This window comes from Alosa sapidissima, chromosome 16, assembly GCF_018492685.1.
Source record: "Alosa sapidissima isolate fAloSap1 chromosome 16, fAloSap1.pri, whole genome shotgun sequence".
In the NCBI taxonomy this organism is placed as follows: domain Eukaryota; kingdom Metazoa; phylum Chordata; class Actinopteri; order Clupeiformes; family Clupeidae; genus Alosa; species Alosa sapidissima.
In genome coordinates, this window is record NC_055972.1 from 21028691 (window position 1) to 21039705 (window position 11015).

General features: G+C 37.9%; 1 protein-coding gene across 1 annotated transcript; it reads right to left on the reverse strand.

Moving 5' to 3' along the window:
• Positions 1–9000: 9000 nt before the first annotated feature.
• LOC121685879 (1-phosphatidylinositol phosphodiesterase-like) lies at positions 9001–10781 on the reverse strand. The gene is made up of 3 exons (XM_042066730.1): positions 10768–10781; positions 10320–10379; positions 9001–10111 (listed from the first exon to the last, which is right to left on the reverse strand). The coding sequence occupies exons 2-3, from the start codon at positions 10364–10366 to the stop codon at positions 9247–9249; spliced, it is 912 nt and encodes a 303-aa protein (XP_041922664.1). The 5' UTR covers positions 10367–10379; positions 10768–10781; the 3' UTR covers positions 9001–9246.
• Between the last annotated feature and the right edge of the window lie 234 nt (positions 10782–11015).

Below are 11015 nucleotides of genomic sequence, written 5' to 3' on the forward strand. Positions count from 1 at the left end.
GAATCATCCAGCAAGCAGTATTGGAGCCATTATCTGCAAGTGGAAGGAACATCACTGCATCATCAACTGGCCATGCACAGGATCTCCTTGCAAGATTTCTGACCAGGAAGTCAGAAGGATAGTCAGAAGAGTAGCCCAAGATCCAAGGACCACTCAGAGAAAGCTCCAGAAAGACTCTGGAGGCAGCAGGTACAATTGTTACAGAGAAAATCATAGGTAATACATTCCACCGCCATGGCCAGTTTTTAAGAGTAGCACCCTGACAGACAGATAGACAGACAGAGAGACACACAGATGGACAGACCCAATTACAATACCCTCTGCCCTCTTCCAGTGGCAAGGATAGATAGATTAGGGTAGTTATATAACTATTTTCTTTAATTCGGTCCCTTGACTTAGGGTGCTTTGTCATTTGGCTCTTTTGGAGCAGTTGAATGGAGTGTTTCCCACTAATGATCAGTTTGTTTGGGTGTGAACACAGCAATCACACTGTGTTGTGGAACAAAGGGATCAAGACTGCCTACAGGAGGTGGTCTTGGCTCGATTCCAATCAAACTCTAGAGCTGTACATTACATGTACGTCTGGAACATCATGTCAAAATCGAAGTATCAATCAAGCTTTGTTACATTCTAAATTTTACAGTGTGAATACAAAATGAACCCTGGGACAACCTCAAAATTGGTATCGATTTAGCCCGTGATATGGAACAATATATTGGTATGAAAACACCCTTAGCCACAGAAGTCCCTTTGAGCAAAGTCATGGGAGATATCAATAAAAATATGTTTGAAATTGATGGAAACACCCTGACACAGTGGCAGAAGGTCAAACTGAAGGCTGAGAAAAGAGGAAGGATCAGACAGCAACATTGGCTGTCTTGTAGGTCTAGATGATGATCATCTGTGCAACCATGCAACCATTTCATCATGCCGTGTTATTCTCACGATAAATCCACATTACAGCCATACCTGCTTTCTTACTTCTGTACAATAACATTTAACTTCAATTTCAATGGTCCATTATGTGGCAAGTGAATATTATGGCAAGAAAGTGGTTTCTATTCTATTTATTCTTATTTTTCTTAATATATATATATATATATATATATATAGAGAGAGAGAGAGAGAGAGAGAGAGAGAGTTAAAATGATTCATACCCCTGGAAATATTGAATTAATGTGGATTTTTCTCTTTATCAATATGAAAATGCCTGAGTTTTTTTTTTTAGATTGGCCCAGCCAGAGTCCAGACGTCAATTCATAAAAAAGTGAGCACAAGGCCAGAGTGATGGCAAATAATCGTTCCTGCCTCAAAACCCGGACTGCTGCTAAAAAGGTGCGGTCTAGAATCGTTGTGGAGACATGGAGAGGCTTGGTAGGTATTATAAGAACCATTTTAAGAGCTGTGATGGCAAATAAAGATGTTTCCATTGATTATTTTAAAAAGGGTATGAATAATTTGGAAACACCATTAAATCAATATTTGCCCAAATGTGGACCAGTGTAACAACATAGGCCTAATGCATACATTTCCATCAAAATGTTTCTAGATTCGTCACTGTAAGGAAGACAAGTTACCCATGTAACCGCCCACAATGAGATGAGCTTTAAAGACACCAACAAACAGCTCACTCAAGCATACAATCTTGTGAGGTGAGTATTTTAAACTGTACAAATGATATTGTTTGTATATTGTTTGTAAATTTGTTATGTTATTTCAGTCAAATGATAATGTCTTGTTTGTTCTTTCAAGGTCTCTTTCTTTCTAGAGATAAAATCCTAAAGCAGAGCATGGCTCACAAGCTGTTTCTAGTCATTGTGGTGAGTCACTGTTTTTTGTTAATAATGATGAACTAACTTAATTTCATTGGTATGAATCCAATTCTGTCTTTAGAACTGATTGGTATGACATGATATTTTACAACTAGTCGGGATTTTACTTTGGATAAATTGATGAACTAATAAGCTTCATGCAAATTAGCTGTGTTAGCTGAAAGCAAAGAGCACTCATTTTCTGACAGAATATCTTTCTCTGAATCATTTTAAATTTCATCTTTCTTTTTAGATAACAATGACATAAAACTCCACTAGCCATGTGTAACCTAAATCCAGATTCTTCCATTCTCACAGCTCTTTGTTCTGGTGGGGCAATTGAGTGGGCAGATGTCAAAGGAAGACGGGATCATCCTGTCTGAGCTGTACGATATCCCACCAGGTGAGAGTGTGGCCGGCAATGGGGATTCCAAAGTCACAATATGACAGAAAGAAAATGAATTGAAATGAAGAACATAACATGGTATGTGATACATAACATCACCTGTCCTTTATTTTATACACAGAGGAACTGCAAGATGCCAATGCACCGGTGCGTGACAAGCGTTTCTTGTCATTCCTAAAACTGGGCGGCCGTGTCATAAAAAAGATCGTCCACAAGATTCGCAATCGGCATCGTGGCTAACAGAGCCAAAAGAGAATTCTATACTCATTCAGATGAGAGTCTGTGAAATGATCACAATACATTTCTCCTGTGTGTGAAGAAATAAAAAAAATTCAGAAGCGTTTCCCTTTTTGTGCTCATGGTTGTCTTCAGTAACTTGCTTAAAGTATGCTACAGATATTTCAAAAACATACAGAAAGGGTCATTGTTTTAAGTGTGGTGTATGCATATTTTTCATTTGGTTATCTAAACATGTGGACTACATGAAACCAATAACTTCCAGGTCAAGGAATTCAGGACATTGTCTTACATCAACAATTAATCTCTAAGGCCATAAACTAAAATATTATTAGCGCTTAATTTGCACCTGTTTAAGAAAACCTGAGTCAGGCTTCCCAAAACCTTCTTAATGCTACATAGTTATACCTTAAGCTCCACCTTTAACCCTTTTAAATATGAATGATAGATTCAGATATCCTTGATAAAGTATCACATTTTGACTTATTCAAAGCTTTGGCCCAAACCCAAGAACTACTGATCAATACGCCTACACCAAGTCATAATTTATATGTTAGGGATAATGTATAGGATGCCGGATATTATCTGAAAATAAGTCCTGACAGGGCGAACAGGGCCGCAACGCACCAGCGGAGAACGTTGGGAAATCCCATTCAAGTCATTCTACTAGCATTGTGAAGAGCCATGTAATAAAGATAACATAAGCTCAACATCTCTCTAGGGCTCTGCCTCATTGTAATCACACCAGACAACACTCAGATGTAGAAGTTACTGTTGGTGTTGACTAAGGAGGTAGGCCTAAGTAAACTATATACAAGCGTATCAGTGATGCTTCTGATCAAGTCAAGTCAATTTTATTTATATAGCACATTTCATACACAGAGGTCATTCAATGTGCTTTACATAAACAAAACCAAACAATAACAAATAAAAGCATAAATAACAAATAACAAATAAAAGCATAGAAGGGCAATATAGTCAAAGAATAGTTCAAAAGGTAAAGATCATAATAAAAAAAAAAAACATAAAACACACAAGGTAAAATTATTTAAAAATAGAGAATGATTAAAAAGACAAAATAAATGACACAAGGTAGAATAATTTTCGAGACAGATTCAGAAATTATAACCAGTGCAGTTAGCAGAAAGCATCTGAGAACAGTTTGGTCTTAAGTCTAGATTTAAAACTGGCTACGGTTGGGGCCTTTTTAATGTCATCTGAAAGTTGGTTCCAGAGCTGAGCCGCATTCTTTAGTTCTAACAGCAGGTTTTACTAACAGGTTTTTCTCTTGAGGTCTGGAGGGTGTGTACTGCTGAAGCATGTCTGAGAGGTATTTAGGTCCTGCTCCATTAAGTGATTTATAAACAAGCAGTAGTGCTTTAAAGTCAATTCTGTGACTTACTGGAAGCCAGTGCAGGGACTTATGAATTGTAATGTGGATAAATTGTAAAGTAATGTGGTCAGTTCTTTTAGTTTTTGTGAGAACCCTAGCTGCTGCATTTTGTATCACCTGAAGCTGTTTGATAGTCTTTTTAGGAAGGCCTGTGAAAAGTCCATTGCAGCAATCAACCCTGCTGGAGATAAATGCATGAATGAGTTTTTCTAAATCATCTTTTGACATCAGCCCTCTAAGTTTGGCAATATTTTTGAGGTGGTAAAAAGCTGATTTAATGATCACTTTCACATGGCTGTTGAAATTTAGATCACTGTTAATTAATACACCACGATTTTTAACAGTATCCTTTGCTTTCAACCCTTTTGTGTCAAGGACAGTGCCAACCCTAAGTCTTTTTTCCTTTTTACCAAATACTTCAGTTTTTTCTTTGTTCAGCTGAAGAAAAATTTTGAGACATCCAGGTGTTGATTTGTTCTATACACTGACACAGAGATTCAAGGGGACCATAGTCGTTTGGTGACAGAGCTAAGTAAATTTGTGTGTCATCTGCATAGCTATGATATGAAATCAAATTATTTTGGATGATTTGTCCAAGTGAGAGCATATAGAGGTTGAATACTCTAGTATTGGCCCCAAGATCGACCCCTGGGGAACACAACAGGTCAAGGACATTGATGTTGAGGTACAGTTTCCAATGATGTATAATTGATGTATAATTATGAATCAGTAGTCCTATTTCCATGGCCCTCATGCAAATAATCTGTGTATAAGCACTTGGAGATGTTGTGTTTTGTTCCTCTATTTAGTGAAAAACAAAACATAAAACATGGCTCAAAAAACTTGCTCTGGTCATTGTGATAAGTAATTCTAAAATACTGTAGCTATGGCCATGAAATTAAATATGTTTCACTGTATATACTTATGCACATCTTCCTTTACAACTGACTTCATTTTCATTTCAACTGATAGCCTTGGTGAACCCCCCAAAAATTAGAATTTGCTCTGCAGGTTGGTCTGGAAAGATGCCCATCAATGTCCCTTTCTGAATCACTAAAAACCCAGGAATATGTATTTTCTTTGGAATTGAGTAATCAACTTCATTTAAAACCTTCATTTATGGGAAAGCTATGTTTGCTGCACTTTTGAGATGATTTGATGCACAATTTTAATTTCACTTCTGGTTAAGCCCGTGGAAGCCGTAAAATAGCAAGTTCTGAAACAGTTGTCAATGAGCTCTTTTCCAGATGGACATGCAGAGCAAATTCTAATTTGCTTACACGTTCTTCTGGGTTCACCCTGGCTGAAGGTTTTGGTTAAAACATTAGGGCAATTAAATGTGTGTGAATTTGGACGTACTGTATTTAGCGTCTGTCAACCTAGGATTAAATCAATCACTTCCTCATGTTCTACAGTATAACAGTTAATGTTTATGATTATTGGGAGGTTATTGGATGGTTTTGATTATTGAAGGGGTTACAACTTCCCTACCCCCATAAATTACACCCTTGCCCAGGCTAGCCAACTGATGTATTTCCTTTAAAATGTGCTTGTGTCTCACTTTCACATGACTATTAACAAAATAGCTCTAAGGATGTAATAAAACCATAGTACCTACAACATACAAATACAAATTGTGTACATATTAATGTATATTTATAACCATGTTCATTGCACTGTGTGACTTTTCAGCTTTTTCTAGTGGTTGATAAGTTGGTTGGGAAAACATCTGCAGATAAGGATGTTGTCCTGTCCGATGCCCCAGAAGTGAAAGAGAAATATGCACACAGTGTGACCTTTAATTTTAATTTCACTTCATACAACACATAAAACGTAATTTTGGTTATTGATTTCCTTAATTTGTATTACACGAGTATGGAGACTGTATTCACCTGCTTGTTCTCATCTCACATCCCACCCCAGAAGACCTGGCCTATGAGGAGCACCCATGTGCAAAGCATGGGGGGAAATGGAACAGGTGAGATAATTCCCAAATAGAGCAAAGACTTATTTAAAGGAACACGCCACCCAATGTTAGTAGTAATATATGTTCTTACCTTAACTTTCACGAGTTGAGTCATACCTCTCCCGTGTCGGTACGTGCACTCAAACGCTCTGGTGCGCGGCTGGACTGTGTTAGCATGTTGCTATGCTAGCGGGCTTTGCCGTAACTAGCCGTAGAAGTAATCAAAAACATCCACGTTTTCCCGACTTAAATACAGTTGCACGAGTAGTTGATAGAAATATATTGTCCAAAATGCTTGATTGCATTCTCCACATTTTTAGCTAAATTTTCATGTACCACATCAGCATTTTTGTTCAGTGAATCTTTTGTAAATTGCTTTACAATTACCGTCGGGCATATAGGCATATTGCCTGGCTTGCCTCAGCTTCGGTCACGTCCTTTTACAATTTTATCATTGTAATAAAAAACGCAGAAAGATTCACTGAACAAAAATGCTGATGTGGTACATGAACATTTAGCTAAAAATGTGGAGAATGCAATGCAATCAAGCATTTTGGACGATATATTGTCACAAGCTGGCAGAATAGGCAACAGGCCGATGTGCGTTTTATTTGGAGACTGTTTTGCGAGACAGAGACTGAGTTTGCTGCTGATATTCTAGGGATAGGCTACAACATAGCCAATGTACGACTTTAGCCTTTTAATATATTTGCTGCATTGGATCAGTCTTTCTAGAACAGGCAAGGGCTTTCTAGCCTTACGTCAGCAGCGCTGCATCACCCATATAGCCTACATTAAAACAACCAGCGGATGGTGGGCGGGTGCGGTTTTGAAAATTGGTCAAAAAACTTTGGTGCTGATGGATGGCTGATGGATGATACGTTTTGCTATGCAGTTATGGTTGAAATAATAGCCCATCAGTGCATCTCTAGTGTGTGTGCCTCTCTCTCGGGAGGGGAGGGAGAGGCTGAGGGTCGATCCAGCATGGATTCTAAACTCTGTGGTGGATAGGATCTACAATTAGGTGTTAACAATACTACTACGCTAGGTCGAAGTACTCCCAAGTGCTATTGCGCCACACATTGTAGTTCTCCTGTTTATTCGCTTGGAAAATCGCCATGTTTCATGTTGCGTGGCCGTAGACATTCCTATCAACTACTCGTGCAACTGTATTTAAGTCGGGAAAACGTGGATGTTTTTGATTACTTCTACGGCTAGTTACGGCAAAGCCCGCTAGCATAGCAACATGCTAACACAGTCCAGCCGCACACCAGAGCGTTTGAGTGCACGTACCGACACGGCAGAGGTATGACTTAACTCGTGAAAGTTAAGGTAAGAACATATATTACTACTGACATTGGGTGGCGTGTTCCTTTAAAGGAGCACTAAGAGGAGTTGCAGCAGAATAAGTAGATGCAACATATTGGGTACTGAAATATTCACAAGAATCCATAGAAATTGAATCTTCATGTTGTATTATCCAATATTAGTTGTACAGATGTATAGTCTATCTTATACACACTCATTGAACCAACAAAGTAAATGCAAAAATAGAGACTTTTTTGTAATTATTCCATATTTTGTGTAGTCAGTCTATATCCGAACACCTGACATACAATCTAAATAGTCCACAAGAAACCTCAAAGTGTTACCTTTCATTTAAGACCAGGATTATGCTTCTACACTAAGGGGTTAATGTGCAGCATTTGATGGTTGGCCCAAAGAGGTGGGAACAATGCCCTTGTAAATACAGTGGGCACAGTGCAATTTCAGGCAAAAACTGGACATTTTTATTGAGATCAATGTTAATGAAGGATACCGCTATCAAAGAAATACAACAAAAAAGAAAACTAATTTCACTTGTAATTTTTTATTCAGATTTTATATTATGGGAGGTGATCCACAAAAGCCTATATGATCGAAACAATGGGATGTCGGAGCAGAGGGATTATTTTTATTTCGAAACAAAGGGACGTCGGACTAGTGGGCTGTAGGACCAAAGGGAATTTTTGGGCAGCAGTTTGAAGTCACGGTTCGGACCAGAACTCCTGAAAGGTTTTGTTCAGAGCTGAAAATGCAACTGTGTTTGATAGAGGGCAGATGTAGGTTGCTAGAGACAAAACATTAGCTTTCAGTATGATACGATGTCTTTGTAAGTGACATTTAATTAAAAAGTGTTTCATTCTTCCCATTTGTTCCTAACAAAAATGTTGTTGCTAAAGGTAGACATTTAGATTTCGCTATCACATCTGTTGTACAAGATATTGACAGCGCAATAACTAGAAAACAATGTTAAGGCATTTGTGGAGAAGAAGAATCCCTGTGTCGGTTGAAACACGCAGCATAATCACATCCCAATGGAGTAGTATCAGACAGATGTCAGGCTAGCTATGTGCATAACATCTTTCAAAGTGTAGTTAAGCATCCCTATTATGGACATAATTGTATTACATTTTACATGCAATCAAAGGTTGTGGTAGGCTACTGATGCAGCGTCTCACATATTCCGAAATTTGAAGATATAAGGGATAATGTATTGTACGCCGGTCATTATTGATAGATATTGTCTAGTTGTGCAGTGATGTTATTTTCTGGATGGTGCTACTGAACTAATGAGATGTAATGAGTTTGAGTCCTGTGCCTCCTAGGCAGTACTATGTTATATCAAAGACAAATAATAGATCTGAAATTATGGGGCTGACTTAATTCATTAAGACATTTTGGTCAGTCGGTACCACTGGAGGGGAATAAGTCTCATGGTGATTTTTGTCAAGGTGTACCTAGAGTTATACACAAACTATGTGATAGCATTGCATTAAGTGCTAGATTTTTGTGTTTTTTTTCACAGTCTATGTCTATTATATCTCTATGCAGGGATATACAGTATTTATCTGCTGCCTCTTTAGTTTTAGTCAAAATGATGGGGTACCTTAGATGTAAAGAGTTAACAAAATATTCAAAGAATAGAAAAAGTCAACCATATGCATGTGTTTTAACGCTCACATTTTGAAAGTGAAAGAAACTGTGGGCTAGTAGGCTAGGCTAACATATTTTGAGGGGTCATGAGACCTGGCAACATTGTGACCAACCCCTCTGGCTCATGGACTAGTGAGATACTGTACAGTCAGGACTGTTGTACACAGTACATGTGACACTGCTATGAAGTAAAATTAAACACTCAGGCCTGTGGGATTTAATTACCAACGTTTATTTTTTTATTCCATTCCACTTTATTGCTTCTTATTGTTAAATAAAACAAAAAGGAAAAGCAGATAATGTTTTGTAGATTCTCCATGCATATTGCTTGGTATGTATACAACAGGTTTTGTGATGCAGTTTACACTCCTGAATATGAACATTTTATTCAGCATACAAACATTTCAAATCGAAGTCATAGAATGACTTTAAAATTATGCTTAGGCCTATATATGGTTCAACGATTTAGCTCAATCACAGTTTGTATGAGGTCAAAGCCAGGGAAGTCCATAGCAATGACTCCAAAACAAGATTCCGCTCGCAAAATATTCTTCTCCAGATCCTTCAGATAGTTACAGAGCCAAGGATTAACTTCCCTGGCTACACATTTAGGTGATAATAACATACCCTTTAATGTGCCAAACCCTGTGCCACTTGAGTAAGACAGTATTACTTTATCCCTACCACATTGATTCATGGCCTCTTTCAAATGAATCAGAATTTTGTCCTTTTTGTTACCAATATCAACAACCTTGTAATCCCCTGCCTTATCAGTACTGTGAATTGGAATGCCAAGGTCAAACTGGCCCTTCTGTACAAACACAATTTTGCCTCTAGCTTCTCCCATTGTTGGTATGTTTGACGTAACAATGATGTTGTCATAACCTTGAATGACTCTTTGAACTTTCTCTTTAACCCTTCCTTTAAATAAAAGGTTCTCTGGTTTTACCCTTAGGAGAACAGTTTCTCTCTTGTGGTCTTTTAGGAAGTCCTGGACAATGTTTATCACATCAGCGAAAGTGGCTTTCTGATACATCGGTCCGTGCATACAGGAAAGGGGTCCAAAATATGCTGTCGTTCTGATATCAAGATAGCGTATGCCGGCCATGAGCTGATCTTTCAGAGTCCAGGCCTGGCATATCGCCGCTGGACCTCCGTAAAGGGCCATGGTGTCATGGCTACCAGGGATGGTGATGTGAGAGATCATCTTACTGTCGTCAATGGATGCCATCCAGTCAGGGGCGTTAGATTGGGGTGGGTTGAAATCTGCCCTGTCATTGAAGTCTAGTGCAGCATTGCAGCAGCAATCATTCTGAAATGCACTGTCAGATTTTTTCAAAAAAAAATGTTAAATGTTTTTTTTTTCTAAAGAGATAGTTTGGTGAAGAAATGTAAAATGCTATTGATAAACAATTACCAATGCATAGAGTACAACTCTCTCGTTCAATTAAAACACAGATGACAAGCTTCAACCTTGATTAAACACATACAGGTGAGTGGAATTTCTTACATCTTTTATTTAATACTTACATGAACAGTGAGGCAAGTAGGGCTGTCCAAATGAGGATGTTTCTCATTTTCTGGGCTTTGCTAAATTCACACAGACGTCCATAATGAGGGACATAAAGTAGCTGTTAAATCTTGTCATGTCAGTATATTATCTGTATTATTTTGGCTGAATGAATGTTGCGTTAATGCAGATAACTTTTGATCTGTGTGCCCGATTTTCAAAAATGAGGTAGGCCTACTGTTGCAATCATTTTGCCGAACTGCACCTGATCAAGCCCATTCTTGCAGTTACTCAGAAATGCAATTCTAGTTATTATTATTATTATTATTATTATATATTTTGTCTTAAAGCCTGCATACCTCAAACAATAATAATGGTAAAACTGCATATAAATTATTATTTGTATTACTTCGAGTTATACAATTATATAAGAAATTACTAATTACTTAATTTGAGGAAACAACTTACCTTGTCTTGGTGATAAAATCTTTTTTTTAGATGTGCAATTCTGCTCAGTAGCAAGCACAATCTTTATATTTTCTTGAAAAGGGGTGTGTCTAGCTGTTATCAGCTGGGTGGTGGTTGCGTAGTTTGCGAAGTGACTAATGAGCAAGGCACTTAACCCTAAGTTTCTCCGGGGAAAATGTATAAGTATATATACTCTTTTGATCCCGTGAAGGAAATTTGGTCTCTGCATTTATCCCAATCCGTGAATT

Coding starts and splice junctions, on each gene's coding strand:
- LOC121685879 (XM_042066730.1), bottom strand. CDS start 10,366: ATGAGAAACATCCTCATTTGGACAGCCCTACTTGCCTCACTGTTCAT. Junction 10,112..10,319: donor CTACTTGCCTCACTGTTCAT/GTAAGTATTAAA, acceptor AAAATCTGACAG/TGCATTTCAGAATGATTGCT.